Genomic DNA, 22421 nt, shown 5'->3' with positions numbered 1-22421 from the left:
GGATGAGAGCAGGCCATGGAAATGCAGATTACTTAAAGGTTACAAAACCTGAGAACAACTCCCATGACAGCTAATGACTTTGTGCTCAAACTCCAGACCCATTAGGGTAAAACACCAACAACATTTCTTGAAAATAAACCCTTGAAGCTTTAAGAAAGCTTTGATCAGAAGATGTGAAGTACAAAAGTGAACCTCTGATTGTCACAGGATCTTGTTTACCTCTTTTGGGAGGCAGGGGAGACACTAGTTTGGGATGTCTGCAGTGGTAATGATGAAATTACAAACACAGTTGTAGCTACTTACTCGGTCATAGCAGAGAAGTGTGGAGAAATTGGGTGTTTTCTGCTGATGCACCAGTTCAACAAAGTGAGCACAGTAAACTGCATCAATTGCCGAAAAAATGCAGCGAGGAAATATACACAACTGTAAAAATTTGGTGATAGTCTCATTTTTGGTAGATTCTTCAAAAAACAAAAGTTGAGAAGGGAAAAAAGAAAAGAAAAATAAAGTAAATTAATGCTTTATCATTCAGCTACTCTCTTCCAGAAGTTCAGTATGACAGATCCATACTCTGGTGTTTGATTTCAGACACATCCTTGGCATTGATCAGAAAAGGTCAATAGAAGTGCAATTGTTTGAGGGTGGGGAAAGAATAGCAGGGTGGAAGTAGCAAATGTTTATTTCTTATTAGAAAAATTCTTCTTTCACATAATGGGGCTAAAAACAGGTTATGGGAAAGCTTCAGTAAACTTCTCCACCTGCTCAAATTGTGCACAGCTGCAAAGCAAACACCACCTGCTATTTCCCTAGAACACCTTCTTTAATCTTTCTGCATGGGGCTGAATTTTAGTTTGGCCTCCTTCTAAACTGAAGAACATGGTGTCTCTATAATCCATTATTAATCATTTTTCCAATTAATCAAACACATAGAGCAATGTAAAGAATGGCCTTCAATAAACCACCATCCCAATACACACACGTTTTGTGAAAGTTTCATTCTACTACTGAGTGAAAGACTGCACTGTATCAAGTTCAAGAGTTAGCTGTTTCTGTTTGACCAACCACAGGCTGGCAAACTCAAAGCCTAACACATACCCAAACTGGTCCCATGGCAACAATGAGCATAAAAACAAGTTGAGAGGAATGTACAGCATGAAGGCAAGGTCAGAGGGAAATACAGAACTAAAGACTGCAGTGAATGCCTTCAAAGGAAGAAGCGTCATGATCCTCACAAGGGCCACTGCTGGTTTTGCACAGTCATGATACCCAGGGTTTACTTGCTTCAGTTTTGCGATGCTCATGGAATAAAGTTTGCTCAAGAAAGGACTGTTAAAACTTGATGTTGACTTTGTTTAATTTTAGTATCTACCCCTCAAAGATTATAACAAACATTTGGTCCCTAAAAAAAAGAAAAAATCTGTCAAGGAAACACAGTTCATAGGACAATCAAGTGTGTGTTGCTTCAGAAGTGTACAAACAAAGCAAGTCAACAGCCAGTCAGAACAGGTACTCTCCAATTGCTATAGCTACCAGGTTACTCTGCCAAAAATTAACCTATTCTCAAGGGTACAAACACTACCAAAAGTTTGTAGACAGGAAGCCAGTCTTAAAAAAATAAATTAAATATCAGTTATTTAAAAATAATAATAAACCCTACTACTACAGTGGATGTGCTGTTCTAGTTGCTCATGTAGTGCAATTACAGATTACTTATTTTAATGGGCAAACTGCTGAAATAGTAAGCTTGTCTCTGGATACAGCTGGGAAACATCCTTCAGCTGAAGCCCAAGCACAAGAGCCAACAATAAGCTATTCCCAGTACCCCACAAAGAGTTACATGTACATCTATGTAAATTATTTTCTACACACTTTTGGGTGCTTCTTTAAGTAGACAAATCTACCAAGTCACCTCTAGACCAAGTTTTAATCAGGCAGTAACTTTTCAACCAGTAATTTCTTGTAGTTCATTTGCTACAGTACATTAAATACTTATAGGGAATAGTGTTTCTTCATTAAGCCAGTTGGATGGATCTTACATGAGTTGGACAACAAAACTCTTTTCCACTGGATTATGCTAGGCTTCTTGGGACAGACGAACTACTACTTCCAGTTACAAACTCAAAGTTCATCCAGAGAAGAAAACTGACCAGAGAAAAACATTTCAGATTAACCATACCAGCAGAGTTCACAAGCAACATGAAACATTACAGATGTTTTGTAAGAGAAAAGACTTGATTCTGCTTGCTGCATATCTGCTCTATGAAACATGTGCATGCTGTTTCACTGCATGGGGCTGTTAGGCTGGCACAACACTTATCTTGTCATTGGAACGGGGTTTATGCCACCACCCAAACCCTGGAACATTGCTCCTAATCACAGGACTCAAACAAAGTAAGTTAACTCAAACGAATCATTGAGACATTACATGCCTATTTTTTGTCCTGTAGCAATTATACTAATTTAGCAGCATTCTAAATGCAGTTAGCAAGTACAAGCCAGCTTGCAATTACAAGTTTCCACTGAATTGGTCAATCTCTAACTTATTTTCTAAATTAGGGCAAAATTTAAAAGGTCTTGACATGACAAGAAACAAAAAAACTTCTCTATGAAATGCAATTACTCAGCATTTGCAAAGACACATCACATTCTAACAAAAATTATACCTTGCTATAACAGACCTCAACATATAAAAAACCAAATTTTCAAATAAACATTAAGAGTATTAGTGCAAGGAAGTTCTGACAACTACAAAAACATCCACATCATTTCCTGTAGAGACACTTACTTGCCAGAAGCCAGTTATCTTTCTCTAGTTTCAGTCTCTGTAGAACCCTCTGCACATGCTCCAACTGCTTCTTCTCCTCTTCAAGAAGCTTGTCCTGCAGAGCTGTGCAACGTTCTTTTTCTTTCTTCTTTTTATTTGGAGGCTATAAAATGTCAGCAAAACTCATTCAGTATTATATCTAAACTTGCTATAGACAGAGCAATAAATTCCTGGTAATACTAAAGAATACTTGAAAAACTTTTCAGTCAAAAATGTTCTGCTCTAACAATCAACCGATGTTATGAACACTGGCTATAGTTAAGAGTGAACAGACAAACCATAGATACAGGTGTCTGAAAGAGATACTGCTTTCTGAAACTGATTTTTCAGTAATTTTCACTCAGTGGAGTCACTAGTACTTTTAACATGGGAACTGTGAAGGAAAGTCAATCCAAATTATGTTAATGTGGCAAGTCAGAATGAATTCACCAGGTGACAAAACTTCCCAGATCTAAACAAGCTTAATAGAATACTTCATTAAAAGAAACTCTTTCAAGGCTAGAAAGTTTAAATTGGACCACAAAATTATATCAACATACCATTTCCTGATTGTCATCTATGGCTTTCATCTGGACTTTAAGTTTATTGACTTCTCTGTCATAGCTGCTGTGTGGCACAGCAAGGTCATACATTGTTAAAGACCAGAATGTAGCATAAAACTGAGGGCTGATGTCATCCCAGACTTTAGGGAGGTGCAGAGAAATCACAGCTTCGTGAACAGGAGCCATCACCAACTCACATGATGTAATGTATTTGTGAACTTTGTGCTGCTGTTTATTTCCCTTCTCAGCTTTTTTTAGTTCATCATACTTGGACTGTGGATAAAAAAATAAAAAACTGTAATCTATATATACAAAAATTAAATTTAATAATATAATTTAACTTTTCTACACAACATTTGCTTGTGAAATGTCAGTACATAAAACACTGAAGAACCTCATACAGAACTTTAGTCTTCATCCTCACTGGATGGATTTATCTTTCTTCACTGATGCTGCTACCTGTTGTTATAGTAACATATTATGCTACACCAAGTAAAAACTGCTCTCCATATCAAACTTTTTAGATGCAGGAACAAATTCATTTCTGACACTTCCTGAGGTAGCACACCATTTGGCAGCTGCAACACTTTCCTCCACAGCAAAAATCCATCTAAAACACCTGCAGAAGAACTTACACCTTTGAGGGAAGAGGGAGGGAGAGAATTCCTACTGATAACCCAAAATATTCAAAGAAGTGACTTTATTAGCTATGACTCCTGTCAGTTGTGCAAGTTGACACATGGGCCACATTTCCTAAGAAAATTAAGGACAACCTGTCCCAGCCCACAGCTTCTATTTCTAACTCCACTAATAAAACTTTGCAAGTTTTATTTAGCCAACAAACTTTATCTGGAACCTGCCACCTGTACTGGTAACAGGTACCAGAGCAGCACTACGAGCAGACAAATGGAAGAACTGTACTCACTGAAATGTGGTGTGCATACATGGGTCTTGAGAGGAAAAATGCAGCATCATGAGGTGTGTGAAACTCATTACAGAGAACATCAATAGAAGGCACTCGCTTAATGTAATCCTCTGTGCTTAGATTGGATGCTAAAAACCCACCAAATTGTACCAGGGTATCATGGCACTGCAAAAGTAAAAAATACAAAAAGTTAGCAAACATTATTATTTTGTTCAACAATTAATTTAGGGAGAGTTTCAAAGCTTGCCTTTTTTCCTTTTTGTTTCTTGTAAAAAATGCTAACACCAAACAGTAGAGCAAAAAATTTCTCATCGGGGAAGAACAATAAAATAAAGAACCCCACCTAAAAAAAACCAGCAGAACTCAAGAACATTCTATTCTACCAGAATGGAATGCAATTAGTTCCTACTGCCTAAGGCAGCAACAGAATTATTTTTTAAAAAAAAGGAAGTTTCGCTATTAAAGTAAGATTAGAAAAACACAGTGGACACTTAAAAAATAAGAATTTAACTTTTTATGATAAAGGATGCTTTGCTCTTTTACTCAGAGGTCACTTGTCTATATAATATACTTTTAATACACCTATATATTTTAATAGAGCAATCCTGCAATTAGTTTTAAAAATCCTATGTACTTGTATTTATTGTTCTAGATTCTCATAAATAATTTTGTTACTTATGTGCTGAATCCTCACATATTGTGCTGATACACTAGAAGTGAACCTCATAAATACAGGTGTTTTCACTTGCCTGATCATACAGTTTTCCCACCAGCTTCAGATGTTTTTCCCCTCCTTCTTGAAAGACAACACCATTTCTCTGTTGAGCCATAAGCAGGCACAGTGGGAGGGCAAGATCATGGTCCAATAATGCATCTTTTAATCTCTGAGATGATTTCTTTGTATTCCTGATTTGGCCAAAGTATCCACCCTGCACAGGACAGAAAAAGTTACCCAAGCTGGAAAACAGTGCATCAGGAATGGAATCTGTGTGAGCTGACTGCAGAATTACTGATGAATTAACAGCAGCAGAGTTTCCTGTCCAGCAGTAAAACTCTCTGGATCCTGTACTTCAATGCATGTGTAGAAGAATCAGCAACTAACCAGTCTTGCCTGCTTTAATCAGTTTTTGTTGTTCCCCCTGAGGAGGCCTGAGCCTGCAGCACATCCAAGCTCAGTGGCTGCTGGAATGCACAGGTCTGTCATGTAACACTCTCCTGAATATGAGATGCTGTGATGCACAAGAACTAAGGTTCACATCTACACTGCTTTGGCTGCCTGTCTCAAGGCCTGTAAACTCAGAAGAGGGGGCAGCTCTGATAAAGCACACACCTTTCTCAGCTGTGCTGCCAGAGCTCTTGAACCAGAGTCTTTAGAACCACCACCAAAACGCAAGAGTTATTATTAAATTTAACACAAGCTCACCTCAGCTTTCAGCTGTTCTCCACCAGTCATGGCTTCCAACTGCTCCATGGTCATTTCTTCAGTAATTTCTATCCCTGCCATTTTCTGCACTACCTCTTTTAAAATAAGCAAATCAAAGCTGCAAAGAAAACAGAAAAGTGGAGTAAAAACAAGACAATTTGTTTAAGAACCAGAAGCTATGACATTCAATACATATTACAAAAGCAGCACCACAATGAGTGTTAAACAACATTTTCATTCTTTTTTCAAGAACAAACTGGTATGTCAAGCACAAGGATTTCTTTATTGCAAGTAAAAAATTTGTACTTAAAAGTAATGAAGTCATTCAACAGTTGGATTTGAAGATGGTAGTGAATGTGGTGCTATTAAGTATCAGCAGATTAATCAAAGTTTATTGTTCCCTTTTGTTGCTTTCCATGTTTCAAACTGTATCTATATAGTTATTTCACGAGTACTTTATATTTTGTTAAGGGTTTCTAGAATAGTACACAGCTTTAGAAATGTACTGGCAAAGTTAGTCTGGAGAGGTTACTTGGAAACATGGAAAACATCCTATTTTTACTTGAAACACAGTAAAAAACCCACAGAATATATAAAACATTCCAATAACCATCCTGCCTAGAGACAAGGTTTAACTTCCTGCTCTGAACTCCATAAGGACAATGATTTTTACTCAACAGAAGTATAGTTAATTATATCCCAATCACAGAAAGCAGAAATGTTTTCCAGTTAACTTCCAGAAATTTGTGTGACTAACTTATAAAATCATTTACCCATGCCTTGCAAAACAAAGTTTCACCTTTAACTAATTCATATGGCTTATATTTTTGTTTGCTGTTCCAACAACCATAAATATGTTTTCTGTCTACGAACTGTGCAATAACAGCATAAGCTCCAATACCTGAATATTGCAGTCCTATGAAACTGGCCATACCAGAAAATCCATTTCATTTTTATGATCCCAAGTACTACACCGGCTTTTGTTCCCCAAAATACTTACAGTTGTGATTTTGAGGAAAGACAATAAACATTACTTACCCCTCCTCTGTAGCTCAATGTGATTGCCATCATCAGAACAAAATGTAGGGACAGAGGAGCATATGAGACTGAATGTCTACATTGCAGGGAAGGGGAAAAAACTACATTTCTCAACATAACTACCCTAAAATAACATGCTGTGTTATCACCAAGGTGCCTTTCAGTAGCCATATGGGGATTTCTAATAGAAAAAGGTTGATACTCACCTATGTGATAAAATTAAAATTAAATAAGTAAATGAAACAATAATACTAAGTGATGACAATGGAAAGACAAAAGGAAAAGTCTAATTGGAAACTTTGTTTTGAGTTATGATTGACATTGACACATGAAGAAGCAATTGAATTACTACTAAATAAACTGGATAAAGTATTTAAATAATATTAAAATGTTAAGAGCCATCCCTGCAGAGAAGACATTAAGAGAAAAGAAAAACTATAACAGTCACACTGCTTTATATAATGGATACTTATTTTTTAAATAATGTACAATAATGTGTATGATGAAATAACACACTGGAAGGTTTTTTCCCCTATGTGGGTTAGCCGTTAAGAAAACTATTAAAATAAGTTAAAGATGAAAAATCAGTGCTTCAAGAATGTCACAGCTATACAATTAGAGGAAAAGCAATGTACTAAAGACTGTATAATTCTTTCTTTCTGCTATTTAACCTTCCCAGTGCTCTGAATGGAGTTTGCCACTGCTAGAGCAACAACTATATTGAGTGCCTGTGTATCAGCAAACACCTAAATAATACTTCCGATAAACTGAGTTTATAAGGATCCATTCTGCAATACTTGCCTTTTGCCAGCTTTCAGCTGGTTGGCTACATACTGCAGGAGGCCTGCGAGTTCAATTGGGTATTTTCGGAAAACGGCACCACAAAAACTTGCCAGACCTAAAGCAAAGACAAACAGCTATGACTGCACCTGTGTATTAAACAAACATTAACAAACTGCATATGGCATCTTAGCAATACATGCATTTCTGGAACACAAAGGGGAAAAAAATTCCTATTGATTAAACTTGACAGCCCTCCATGTTGCTTAAAATATTAGCCAGTAGGTGCAAGTGAAATATTGATCATAATGATCGATGGTTGAATAGATCATGGGGGAGGTGAAATATTTTAAACATTATTGTAATAAATAAAACAAGAATACTAACTCTGCAGCCAGCTTGAGATTGTAGTGTCATCATGCTTCATTCTCTCCTTCTCAGGGTTTGCCAATGCTTCAATGATACAATCTTTAGTGGAGTTAACGAGAGTATTTTTCCTCAACTTACAAACAAAAAAGTTACAAGGACTTGCTTTTCTGGCTTTTGTAATATATGAACAGAATATATAAGTACAGTAATCACTAACATAACTATGGTTTGAAAAATATAAAACCATGAAATAGTAACCTAAAAGCAGTATTTACTTCACTATTTACAAGATCACTATGCCTCAGGATTGAAAGTAGTAAAAACAAAGAATAATTTTCATAGTGTGAAAGAATAATAGAGAGGGCTCCATGACCCACTACACGTGCAAAGGTATTTGTAAACTTCATGAAGATTTTCAGCAAAAAGCAGCAAGAAGAGAAAACAGAGGCAATATTTACTCACAGATAACATATTCAATCAATAAGTGATGCAGTAATTTAAATCAAAGGATACATGCCAAGACATCATAGTTCAGGGAAGTGAGGTATTTCAGCGAATCAACAACCGGAGTTATCAAGTTATCATATTTTTGTATTTGTGATAAAATCTGCAAGGTACAACAGACATTCAGCTGAACAGGGACAGTATTCCTTATCTTTCACATAATAAAAGCATTTAACAATACTTGTCTTCAAAACCTACAGAAAACATGCTTAAAATTAATTTTTTCAAAGGCCCTAAACAACTGTCAAAGTAAATAGGCAAGCTCATAAACCTAGTAGTACCTTAAAGATACCAGTGGAACATGTCTCTAACATGTAAAAACAATTCCTTTTAATTTCTCTTTCCAATTATTACCAAATAAAATAACAAAAACATTTTTTCCTAATATTTCTTAAGAATCCTAAACCTTAGCAGCAGGATTTCCTGTTGCTATATACAGTAACAAAAGACTATTAAAAAAAAAACAAACCAGTGCCATGAAGCTAGGTCATGAAAGACTACAAGTAAACTGCATTAATCAAGTTCTAGGAGGTTCTCTTTGGTACATGACACAGATGTGTGTACACTGCAGCAGTAATTTCTTCAAGTACAATCTAAAAACAGGTTAATCCATACTCTTAGGTCACATTTGTGAATAAGGTGGAGGCCCATCAACACATTTTTACACCTCTCCAGCACTCTGTAGCACTAAGCAATCATAAAAATCCCTCCCAACTTCGTAAGTGTATTTCAGACATCAAAGCTTTAAGTTTTCTTCTAAATGGAAGACTCTGATCTTTCTCCACCCTACTCATAGACAGCTGTCAGAGCAACTGAACCTGAACTTGCATTCTCCATAATGTGATCAGCAATCCCTGTACCTGAGATCCACCTCTGCTATCTCAAATTAATTTTTTTCTGCAGTTGGTTATTCAAGACATGTTTGCACATTTAATATGTCACTAATTTTTTTAAGTCATATTTAGTATCTTACTATGTGCACTATTAAAAAACTACTATATTTTAAAATTTGCATAAAAAGTAAAAAATACTGAAATTAGAACTGCAGGCCCCTTTCTGAGCTTCAATTATCTGTTGTCAGGATGAGCATTAAATACATGTAATTACATACATAATCAAATAAAATTGTAGGATTGCTGTGGCTGAGCTTCCCAATTTGTCTTCCAGAGGGTTTCACATTTTCCTTAGTTAAACGCCTGTAAAAGAAGACACAGTTTATTACAAAAGACAAGCTAGAAGAGTATTAAAACAATAGGTCAGTTTCAGTGAAGAAACATCTTTGTTAGTCTCAGAGACTAAATTCTGACTAGCAAATGTGTTTTCAAGACATCTCAGCATAGAGATGCTAATCCATTGAAAACTGGAAATTGAGAAATCCTCCCAAGATGCAGAAAGTACAACCAGTCCAGCTGTCCCTCTGTTACTATGGACCATATTCTAGCTTCAACTTTGAACGTTTCAGAAGTTGTCCGTGAAACCTGTAGCACATACACCAAATTACCATGTGATGCTGTTAGTTGCTACTGGAAATTTAGCTTAGCCACAGATCAGTCATTTTTTGTTGCATTCAGTTCACTGAAAAACAGTATTTCTTTCTGTTACAGCTCCACTGTCAGCATTTCCTACTGAAGATTTGAGCTCAGCCTGAAACCTGAAGTTGACAGTAGATTATACACAGAGCTGTTGACCTTCAACAGCTGACAGCACCGTGGTTTACCTGCACAACTGAAATCCATTGTACAGGGGAAGGGGGGAAAGGTTTATGGTGTCTACAGCAAGTCAGAAGGGAATCAAAACAGTTTTTCTAGCTTTCACAGCTCTGAGTGCAAAGTCTTTTACCCAGAAACAATTAGTGTCTTGCCTATATGGAAGGGTTCTGATTATCCACATTGTAACACCACACCATCTGCTTTTGGCAAATGGAGAACCTAATTCCCTGGTGGTGACATCAAATGTGAGGTAAATCTGGAATTGCTGTGAGCCCACTTGAGGGTGAGAATAAATCATTCTGTTCAACTCACTGCCATACATTCAAATCTACAGAGAACATGACAAGATTCTTGAGACTCTTTGGAGGAGAGCCTCCACACCTAGAGGAAATATGTAGCACTTGTACATGTCATAAGCAAAGCAATTTATCAAAAAACTTTACCCATGGAAAAGGTTTTAAGTCATTTAATGGGACATTTTTCAGAGATTATACACCCTTATTGGTGACAAATTTGTCACCAATAATTTTTTGGTTTTTAACCACAATACATTAAATGCTTTATGAACAAGAACTATTTGGGAAATTACTAAGTCATTAGACAGGGAATGTATTTGTCAAGTTTTTTTTTCTCCAGCTGGTGATATGCAATAGACTGTACTACAGCTCATAATTATTTATGGGAATTGACTACTTACTTCATGATGTATTTGGCTCTATCTATGGTTTGGGCTTTAACTTTCACAAGCAGTGGGTGACTGTTGTATGTTTCATTCTTCCATTGCCCATAGAGGCGGTACCTGGAAACGTTACACAGGAAAAGGAATTTCAGAACTGACAATTCAGCAGCACATTCCAAAGGATGGAAACAAATCGTTCTACTCACCGATACTGGTATGGAAAGGTTTTGAACATTCCCCATAATTCCTCAGACATGCATGCATTGCAGTCCATCAAGGAAAGAGATGGAAGCAAGACTTGATCAGTAATACTCAACAAACAGCTGAACAGTGTTTCCTGGGATAAAGACAAAACCCAAGGTAACTATCAGGAAGTGCCCCAGAAGCAGCGTTATACATGCAGTGCACAGATATACAAATGGAAAATGTGCTAAAAAAACAAGTACACCACAAGATTAAGACTTCCAGAACAAAAATCTAACAGGACCTAAAAATATCTCCCATCGTAAATAATTCAGTAAATAATTTATGGACTACAGATACTGTCAATATTTTGTCTGCCTATACTATATAAGATACTAGAACAAAGCTGCTGAAATCTTCAGCAGGTTGCACTCATTTTTGAATCAAACCATTAAAAAATGGATATTGTGTGGACTTGCATGAAGTGCAACACAGGAAAAAATTCATTTTGGCAACTGCCTTCAATATATTAAGGTATTCCTCATCTTTACTTCCATTTTCAAAATTTCAGATAAAAGCCCGGAAGTGTTATACATGTTCATAATACATATTTCCAATTTCCATGTTTTCAGTATCCTACCACCCTCAAACTTTCTTAAACTTTTCTCTTTTCCACTGAGCTATTTTAGAATAACTATAACGGCAATGAAAAACAACCAAAACAAAACACAAAACCCAAAAGGGATTTCCTCTGCAATAATTCAGGAAATCAGTATTAGTGAGAAAGAGGAACAAGTAACAATGAAAACTGCAGAAACTTCATATTGAAAACCCACTTGCTGATTTAAAAAAAAAACCCAAACACTTGTCTTTGTAAGTTGGATTTCTACTGAACACTTGGATTTCATTGTGAACAATTTTGATAATAATTAGAAAATTCTGAAGTAAACAAATTAGGCAATTAAAGAAAAAAATCATTGTACCAATAAACATCTCTCCTGCTTCCAATATGTCTTTTCTCTATGCTTTTCCCCACCATGAAGTGTATTTATAGAATAAATAGCTGGAGGATTTCCAGCTCAGTCCAAGCAAATAAGTAGTAAAATGCACATTTGGTCACCATTACAATCTTGCATAAAAACACCTTCCTCCAAAACTCACCATTTTCTCTTTATCTTCCTGTTTGCTTCCATCAGACTGAAACTGTAACAAAGACAAGCATGTTAATTGTAGCACAGTTAATGTAACAGTTACAGTTTCAGAAAAGAGCTATCACAGCAAAAGCATAAACCTGAAGGGCCAAGCATTCCTTAAGTGTTTAATTTGCCATATCTGCCAGCATTAAAGTTTTTTTAAATAGAAATTCAAATGCATGGATGAAACATTCCTTACATTTAGAGAGGCTTTGTACAATTTTGTCCAAAAAGAAATAATAGCTAGAGATACAAGGAAACTTGCTATTACATGTGAAATATTGAATTTTCTTACTGGAGAGGAAAAAAATGCCTAAGCATTCACCTTCTACCTAAAAAATCTGAAGACTTCCAATGCAGTTACCAACAGCCACAGATTATTTCCCCCATCTTTCTCTCACAGGAACACCCTCTTAAGCTTTTAGCCTTCATTATTAAATTACTTTTTCTTTCTGCTTGCTCCATTCACCATGAAAAGCATATTAAGCTATCACACCAGTAAGTGCACAATTATTTTAAAGGTACACTTTAGCATGAAAGCTGCAGTGCATTGTTAGTAGTCTAACTTTTTAACTACTGTATGGGTTAACTTAGAGCCAAATTACCTTCAGTTACAAGTATTTCTATTGTGTGTTAAATGTAGTTTCACAACTAGAACATGCTGATGGCAACAATGCATTAAAAATAACTTTCCCTATGTTACCTTAACCACTCTGTCACTGACGAATTTCTTCACAGTTCCAACCTAGAGCAAATAGCTAAAATGTTGCTCATTCTTGTCAGAAATACATTAAACTGTCATATAAGTATATTTATAGTAAACCTGCACAAGAGATTCCTATACCCACGTAATGTCCATCCCAGTGTACATATCCTCAGTAACAGGGCTTTCTCACAAACCTTCAATATTTCAATTACAAAGTAGTCCTAAGAGTCTGCTGACAGCAATAAAATGCATTAGTCCCTTAAAATTGTAATTTCCCACTTAACTGCACTGTCAGTGCAAAATAGCTATCACTAAAGTGTTATCAGTCTTTTTACTGGCCAGCAAGAAATGAGCATGCTATGAAATCAGATTATTTACCACTGGGAAATCTTACCATTCTGGATGAGAAGATGCCAAGAAATTATACAGAGATATGGAAGTAGGGAAATAGGTGAAGCCTTCCCTGATTTTATTACAAAGACTACATGGAACCCAAAGTTATTGTAGGTCTCTAACCCTATCACAGCGTCCTGGAACCTAACAAGAATAAATTCTCTTGACAAAATCAGCTATTTTGAACAAAAAGATCTTCAATCCCAAGAATTATCTGTGTTCTTAGCTCTGCATCATCAAGTACAGCTGGACATGAAAGCCTCCCCTCAGATGGTATACAAATTATGAGTATTTCAATATTTGTTAGTTGCAGTTGAAATAAAAATATTTTTAAGAAAAAAAAAGTTATAAACTAGAAAACTTCCCCTCCAGTACCACTTAGATCAATCAACCTCTCCAATTTCCTGTCATAAGTTAAAATAAAATGCTGGGCAACAAAGCCCCTGGTTTTTAAGTTTTGAGGAGGTGGACTGGTTGTTCATTGATAATAGCAATTTAAAAATTATTTATTTCAAAGTTTCTCTGAGCTGCTGTTTAAAAAAAAAATTAAACCCCCTATTGTTGACTTGAGAATAAACCAGAAACTGTCAGGTAAATGGCAAACTGCCAGAAAAGCAGCAGAACAACTCATTAGCCTCAATCTGAACTAATGAGTACATTTTAAGGGAGTTCAGAATATAAATTCAACTTTCAGCCTTCTGAAACAGGTTATACTGCCAATCCTTCAACAGACACATGGTCAAAGACAGTAACCCATCTCAAGAGATCAGTTAATTTCTGAAGTTGGCAACTTGAAGTGATTTCCACATCAAACGTATCCTTAGCAGCATCTAAAGATTTGTCACTGACACAAGATCAATACCAGCAGCATTTTAACTAGGCAGAACAGGGGGAAAAAATGAAGTAAAAGGATGCAACATCCCCTGTTTCCCAAGTAACCTAACAGCTGGAACAGAAAGTTGAAATTATTTGTACTGCACGTATATTAGCTCATCAGTCCTTGCTGACTACATTGTTGCTGTAATAATGTAAATGACTTCCAGACATCAGTACTATATGTCTGTTGGGTTTTTTACTTATACACACAGATAATATTTTAAAATATGAATACCATAACAGGAAATTAAACATCACTACATATCTGTGGTTATAAACCTAAAGTGCCTTAAGTTGTTCATAAAGATGTTTATAGATCATAAAACTGATCAAAAATTAAAATAAGATTCTCCAAGTTTGTCCTTAGTCAAGATCATATTCTGTTTCAGCATTTGAATATCACACAATTGGCAAGACAAGCATTTTTTGACATCAGAGTAATTGGTATTTTTCATGTTTTGACCAGCTATTATGTCATACCAACCTCTTTCATAAATGCTTTTCCAAGGCGCACTACTTTTGCAAATAGAATAGGATCGTGGGACAGATGAGGACCAAGGTAACAAAGCATGTTGAACACTTCCTTTCTCAATTCCTCAAAGCTCTCTGCTTGTTTTGGTGCTCTCTTGTTTGGCAAAGAGGAAATTGGTGACCCTTTAGCTCCTTTAGGTACACCAACTCTGAAAAATAAAATGTGCAGCATTCCACATGAAATAGAAAACTTTAGAAATGTATTTATTATTAGGCTGTAAAGAAATTGTTTTTCCCCTGTGCAGCAGCAGAATTGTGGCTGTCCCTTTACCTGCGGTACAGAGGCTCAATGGTCACGTGGACGAGCTGGCAAAGCGCGATGGCGATCGGCTTGTGCGAAGTAGAGTAAAACGGAGGCATCTGATCCATAATGCTTTGTGCATGGTGCCAATCACCAATTTTTAATAAGGCTTCCAATAAGCCAAGTTTTTGATTATCAGGAGGCTGCAAGATAATAAAGAAAAAGCGTGTTCATAAAGTCTCCATAGTACTTCTCCTTAAGCAGCTGCAATCCACAGCTAGAGGAAAAAGCCTTGGATATCAACCCTGTAATAAAAACACAGGCAAAATAAAACTTTGCTAGACATTTAGACAGTAAGAAAACTTCAAAAGAAGTTATAAACCAATCCATGTAGAATTTAACATCTAGATCAAAGAAAAAGTTAAAAATAAAACAGAAATTTATGAAGTTGTCTGATGTATGTCTGATCACGTATTTTTTCAAACTGTCAAAATCTATTGCAGCTTATTTCCTTACAGGACAATTTAAGAACAATGCAACTTGAGAATCCTTTATACTGTGTGTTTTTCTGAGTTTAAAAGCACAAACTTCTCTTGCAAAAGCAGATTAGAATTAAAAAAAAAAAGCTAAGCCACACTCAAACCCTTTCTCCATCCTAGTGTGCCTGTACAGTAAGTGTCACATTAGCACCTATTCTAGGAGACTCTAGACTTAAGTGCAAGTCTATACAAAGTTTTTCCAAAATTCCCTTTGCAAAACAGGCATAAGAGGAAACAGGACTCTAAGGTCATGCCTTGAAGCACTTTTCCAGGGGCATGGTATTGATATATTTTCTTGTTATAAATTGGTTTTCCCTGGCCCCCAAGGTAAAAGTCTATTTGTAAGTGACTAACAGTAAGGAAAACTAGCTGTAAGTAACTACAAGCCCAAGATGATGTTTACAGCCAGGGAAGGAAGATTACAAGTCTAGGACAAAATGGTTTTATTATTTTAAAGCAAAGTATAATTTTATTTAAACCACACAAGCAGAGAAGGCAGACTGACAAGAACAGTAATTGCTTACAAAACAGACACTCCTTTGTTTCTACAGTTTGCATGGTTTTAGTGGTTTTTTTTCCTTTTTAAAACTTTAACACTGGCAAATATTTTTCTGATAGTTTTGAAAATAGAAAACAGCACAGCACATGGTAACATGCACAGGAAAGCTCCACAGCAAAGCCAAGTCAGGTCTTTACTCATGCTGAACCTATGGAGCTCACACGCTGCTTGACTTTTGGGTAAGCAAGTTCTGACATGAGCCAAAAGCCAAGACATGTCTGGCACAGAGGGGTCAGTCTGGAACTGCTGTCAAACCCACTCCTGCTGCCCACACTCTGACCTGTCTGCATGTCCTATCACAGTTATGGCAAATGCACCTTAAAAGACAAAAGCAGGCAGCACATTTGTCAAGACTAAATTATTCATATTAGAGTCATTAGATAATAATGAATTTTAACCACACAGAATAAGCACGTTGTGGCTCTAAAAAAGAGTCAGGTCAATACTTTGTAAACACTGCTTTCCTTATGCAGGCATTTATTCCATGATACTGTATCAAAAATAGAACATGAAATGATGTGCTGGATACTATGTGCCTAAACTTAGGCTGACAACACCTTTCACATGTAGTTACTCCCCTAACTGCCATGAAGTGCACAGCTAAGCACATACAAAAGTACTTTTAACACAGAAAGAAGCTTTTTTAAGAAACAGTATGCATTGCATAACAGTGTGTGCAGTCACAGAAATTGGTTTCTGTTAAGTACAGCTCTTAATTTTCCCATCACACAGGCATAGACTTTGTCATTTTAATCCTTCAGAAAAATGCTGCAGTTTCTGCTAAAGCTTAAAATTCCCTAGTTCTTAATCCTAAAGCTTAGTCATGAAAGCTGTCTTAATTCCTCTGACATGACTTGCAATGCATACACTCTGCATGTCCCATCATGAGTTTATTTTTCCATCAGAAGAGGGTGACAAGCACACTTCAGAAGATTCTGGGCAGCCCCATCTGACAGCAGAGAAGGTGGGCCAAAGCAACGTGGTGTAAGCAAAAGGGAGGGGATCAGAAATTTAAAGTGAGTGAAAGAAATAGGCAGCAGCTGTGGCTGCAGTTGAGAGTCAGAGGTCAGCAACTGTAGCAGGTGCCTGAGGGAAGAAAATGGAATTAGATTTTTCAAGCCAGGAAAGCAAAATGAAAGGAGAAAGGGAGGTCAGAGATTACCAGAATCAAGGTGGTGTAGAAGAAGTGGGAATTGGTAGACAAGCCAGATTGATAAGGAATACAGCAGGATACAGAAATTCAAGAACAGAAACCACCAAGACTGATAGATCCCTCCCCTCACTCCAGCATGCAACTTAAAAATGCATATATCAAGCATTTATTTTTCTTTTTTATGTTTTAAATAAGGTGTTTAAGAAGTACTTAAGCACTCAAATGAAGATAACAGAATGGCCTCTAAGAGATCAAATAACTTTGTTTCTTAAGTAAGGCTTGGACACATTAAATCAAATTAGACCTAGGGGCAACAAAAATCTGACTTAGTAGGACCTTAAATGAAGAATTAAATTTACACATATGGAGATACAGGCTTAAAAGAAAGCACAGTGAGCAGTTACAAGTAGAAATCCTCAGTTATAAGCTTTTTCTACAATTCAGGATAATTATACCAACATCCCTAAGTCTGGCAATTCTTTATGTCCCAATTCTTGATTGAGAGAACTAACATCCTTATTTTTATGAAATCAACTAGGATTATGCTATCATGAATCCGAGAAGTGCAGCTGTTAAAGGCTGTGAAGTGTATAAATGCTGGGGCATACTTAGTGGAGCTGATACAACAAAAAGGGAAGGAAGAAATCAATTAGCCATAGAACCAAGAATATTTTATGTACAGAAATCCAGAACAAACCCCAAACCATGCATTTTTGTACATTCAATATAATAGAAGTGTTATAAGACTAATAAAAGTCATCCAAGGAGCATGTAAATATTTTTCAAATAAATTTAAGTATGTTTTTATAACAATTGTTTTGTTTAATGTAATTCAAATAATATTACTGAAAAGAAAGCTACTCAGTCACCTTTTCGGTTTTCTCCTCCTCTTTTTCCTTTTCTTTCTCCTTTTCCTCAGTCTTTTCAGATGATAAGACAACCATGGTAAGTTTTCTGACAATTTGTTTAGCTTCCACTATCTCTCGCTTGTGTTCCTCAATGATGGCATTATCCCCTGGTAGAAGCTGAAAAAACAGAACATTATAACTCAAAATTGAAGTGACCAACTCCTACTGTGGATCACCTGAGCTTGGAGAAGAACTTTGGCCTTTCTTGTTACTAATCTGACAGTGTTTCAGGGTACTGGCTTCTTTTCCTTGCTGCCAAACTGGGAATTACACTAATAGCAGACCATTCTGAAATCAAGGACTCATGAGAAATAATACCACTCTACTTCTTCACAACCATTTGTTGTCTGTGACCCCCCTGCCCTCCAGTTTACCATCCAGCTATAGCTTTGTGGTGACAATTACACACAATTCATGATAACATTAACACAACTCAGGGCCTTTAATCCAAGTGAATATTCAAAATATTGCTTATCTATAGGGAAGAAAAATTTAATCACCAAGAAAACCAGGTAACCTACTTAGCAACACACTCTCATTCCACATTTATTTTAAAGAAATAATAAATTTAAAGTGTACCTAATTTTTTATTTATGAGCAATGTGGATTAAACACATGTTATATATGTTCATTTAAAACCATCTTAAATAAAGTACCTAGTATGTAAAAAACCTCAGCACAGTCTTGTACTTAAGAATAATCAGGGCGAGGAATATAAACCTAAACTCAGTGATTAAAAGGTCAAGTTGTGAGACAAAAGAAAAACTCCTTTTCTGACAAAGCCAAACTTCAATTTAGCTCCTGAAACCAAAATGACACTTTCCCTGCAAGTAAGTAATCAACTTACTGCAGAGCCATGACCTCTTTGATGCACTCATCTCTTCTTCTAATGGTTTTAACCAGAGAAGATTTTTCTCGGTTTTTCTTTGCTCAAACTGATCACTGAAGGAGGAAAGAACTCCTCCATTTCACAGAAATAAGCTTCACCAAGAAGCAGCTAGTGTGGAACTTCAATGGGTAAATTGTATCTTTAGGATGCCACGCATTCTAGATGGCTGTGTGTATATACACACTGACTGAGAACAGTTTTTACAGGCTTGGAAGTCCAGGGAGGGCAGAGGTGGGGAGAACATTCTAAATATGAGTGATAATCCTGGCAGTGCTCTCCTATGGGAGCCACACAATGAACACCCCTCCAGACTCAACACCTACATGCTATTCAATAGAAACTTCCATAGCAAGTTAAATTAAACCTGAACTGAAAAGAGATTTAAAAAAATACACCACATCCAACATGCAGAGAGATCCTGGAATGAGACTGAGAATCACCACCATGCAGGTGAACAGTGCAGATGACTGCAGGGACCCTCGAGCCTGAGACTGGAATAAAACATGCCCATACCTGCACAAGTCTGAGCTGAGATTGCACAGGCAACTGTAACCCCAAGTTTGAGCATGTTTTGTAAGCTTACAAACATTCTCTTAAAAACAAGCTTTATCACCACACATTCCTCACTCCACACCAATTATCTGAGACATGCACTCCTACTCTTGCTCCACCCAACACATTTTCAGCCAAAATAATCCTATGAAGCCAGGGACAGTTATTGGCAAGTCAATATTGATCAGTTTGTGACTAAGGCTAGGAAATGCCACACAAATTAATGGCAGGACTACATTCCAAACCTTCCACAGATGTAACTATAACTCTTCCCTCAATTTCAGCGGAAGAGTTGAATCTTTAATTTCTTAAGACTATCCATGGATATTCTGAAATTAAAAATTCTTATATAATGTAAAATTTATTTGATAACTACAACATTCTGTTAACCATTCATCAAACTGGAATGTTGGTTTATAAAGAAATAAGTCTCTGATTATATGTGAACACCTAAGTTCATTTCCTTCTTTCAACCTAATAAACGGTCAGAATTCTTGTAGAGAATGAGAGGCCTATTCAGGAACCTGCAAGCATTTTTAAAAAATAACCCTGCTATTAAACTAGAACAATGTTTGGAGCTGATTGTCCCAGCAGTTTTCTCAAAAACTGATCTTGTGAAGCAGAACTCGATGGGTCTAATTCCTAACGAAGGTTACTTAGGCATTTATCTCCAACTTCCTACTCTGCCAGAAGGTAGAAAATCTGGAGAATGTTACACAGATAATTCAAATAAAGTTTATCAGCATTTATACTTCAATGTGTCCTTATTTGAATATGTGGCATAAAGAAAGCACTGAAAATGTTAAGAATCACTAAATATTGTACACTTACAGGTATTACACAGAATATCATGAGCTTGAAAATTTAGAAACAGGATAAAGTATATCTGATTTTCTTCTTTTAAAATGTCCTTAGCTTTGGCATCTAGCAGCATAGTACTGTCACTTACATGAACATAAAGATCTTCCAAATCTATGAGATTATGTTGCAAAAGGACAGCAGCAACTCTGTATAAGGAGGAAGGGGTCTCACCACTTGGATCCTAAAATGGACAACATCAAAATATAAGAAAAAAGTAATCAGACCACAGCAGAAGATTATAAAACAGGAACCACTCAATTTCTGTTCAGATGAAACATATTAACCCACAGTTCTCCTTGTTACCATGTTATTTAACAGCTATCACTTCCAAGTCACTAGACTTTACTGTAATACACATTCAGTATTTTCAGAAACAAAACCTTTACCTTCACACCCTATGGTTCTTGTATGCAATTCCTAACTATGCATTTAAAAAAAAAAAAACCTGAGTATTTTATCAAATATTAACCATAACTCTCCTGCAAACATGCTCCTCACTCCTGGGGATAAGTCCTGTTTATAATGTACAGTCCCTTTGTTCACGCCAGTCCTTACATAACTCTACAAGTTCAAGTGGAAGGTACCAAGATTGTTTTCAGCTCTTTTAAGAGAACATGAAGCATTCTCCTGTAAAATATGGTAAGAGACTCCCACTCAAAAAATGAAATTATTGCTTTCAATACCAGAATTTTTCAACTTAAAACCTAATTTCTATGTGTAAAAAAAAAAAAAACAACCCAAAGAAAACACAAAACAAAAAAAACCAAACAGCTGCAGAAAATCTGTTATTACTGACTGCAGTTCAACCACCAACCACAAAACCCAAGAACTAATAATGGAAGTACATTACCTGATAAAATTTGAATTTGAACCCAAGGATATGGCATAGAGTTTGAGGTTCACACATGTACATGTAAGACTCTATCAGTGGTACAAAGAAATCATCATACTCAGGCCTGCACTCATAGACTTCTAGGATGATATCCAAAACTCTGTTAGGATCAAGATTGAAACATCCTAGTGGAGAAGAAGAGAGCGGAAAAGCTTAATTTTCATCTTCACTCTGTTTCTAAAATACAAATGCAGTAACTTTTAAAATTAATTCTTTTCAGTTAAACTTGAACCTGATTTATCAGTAACAAAATAATCTGGATCACCTATAAATACAGCACCAATCATTTTGATTTGTCAAATATTGAACTACACAAAAACACTAAACAGGACTTCCAACCCAGATTACAGCAAAAGTAGAAATTAACAACTTAAAGGGAACATTTAATAGTTAAAAACCTGACCTCATCAACACCACAGGGCCAGCAAAAGTCATGAGCTGCTGCTTCTTCTCTTGTGCTACCACACATTCATTCAGTCACAAATCAGCCAGCTAGTAATTACTTTACAATCCAAAAGCTGTTCTGGTTTGAGCTAGACCCTGAACCTCCTGGTGGTCCTGCCCTGTCAGTTCAGCATTATTGCCAGCAAAGAGAGAAGAGTTTTTTTTTTATCAAAAGGGGAGCAAGCACTTTTTTAATAAAATGGCAGCACAGCCTTTTGCTCATTACTACACTGGCACCATATAAGACAGGCACTGGTGCAAACATCAATATATTGTAAAGAATTCTTTATTCAAAAAGGAAGTGTAAAACAAGGGTAATTACAGGTATTTCCTGTTTTATCACTCAACTTAGAAATATGGAAAAATCACTAAAAGAACTAGATAAAGGAAGAACATTTCCTACTTTGCATTTCTCTTCACGAGGAATCACTCATTCAGTATCTTCAAGAATAAAAGAATGCTCATGCATTGAACTGATATATTCAATAGTAAAAAGCATTACTTTGCTATGCTCCAATCTGCCTGACAAGCACATCTTCAAAAGATGTTAAAATCACAGCATGCATATCTAAGGCTACACCATAAATTCAGTATTTTAAGTTAAGTGTACCTACACAACATTCCCAAAATTCATTTTTCCACAGAAATGGGAACTTCAAGATACCATAATTCTATCCAAGCTGATCTACTTTATGTAGTCATAAGATC

The 22421-nt window shown here is 36.2% G+C and overlaps 1 protein-coding gene across 2 annotated transcripts in view; it reads right to left on the bottom strand.

Moving 5' to 3' along the window:
- Window positions 1-22421, bottom strand: part of THOC2 (THO complex subunit 2) — a 49527-nt gene that overhangs the window by 14819 nt on the left and 12287 nt on the right. For both annotated transcript variants that reach the window (XM_066559235.1, XM_066559236.1), the window contains exons 8-25: window positions 21228-21394; window positions 20466-20558; window positions 18037-18192; window positions 14947-15119; window positions 14629-14824; window positions 12138-12179; window positions 11000-11130; window positions 10812-10913; window positions 9517-9601; window positions 8415-8508; window positions 7920-8000; window positions 7554-7650; window positions 5715-5832; window positions 5041-5220; window positions 4292-4456; window positions 3364-3639; window positions 2786-2927; window positions 304-461 (exon numbers count right to left, since the gene is read on the bottom strand). In XM_066559235.1, coding sequence (XP_066415332.1) covers window positions 304-461; window positions 2786-2927; window positions 3364-3639; window positions 4292-4456; window positions 5041-5220; window positions 5715-5832; window positions 7554-7650; window positions 7920-8000; window positions 8415-8508; window positions 9517-9601; window positions 10812-10913; window positions 11000-11130; window positions 12138-12179; window positions 14629-14824; window positions 14947-15119; window positions 18037-18192; window positions 20466-20558; window positions 21228-21394 — 2456 coding nt within the window. The remainder of the gene's footprint in view (window positions 1-303; window positions 462-2785; window positions 2928-3363; window positions 3640-4291; window positions 4457-5040; window positions 5221-5714; window positions 5833-7553; window positions 7651-7919; window positions 8001-8414; window positions 8509-9516; window positions 9602-10811; window positions 10914-10999; window positions 11131-12137; window positions 12180-14628; window positions 14825-14946; window positions 15120-18036; window positions 18193-20465; window positions 20559-21227; window positions 21395-22421) is intronic.

The sequence above is a fragment of the Molothrus aeneus genome, chromosome 14 (genome assembly GCF_037042795.1).
Source record: "Molothrus aeneus isolate 106 chromosome 14, BPBGC_Maene_1.0, whole genome shotgun sequence".
Lineage (NCBI taxonomy): Eukaryota > Metazoa > Chordata > Aves > Passeriformes > Icteridae > Molothrus > Molothrus aeneus.
Note: the sequence above shows the minus strand (reverse complement) of the source record. Positions and strands in the feature narration are given on the sequence as shown.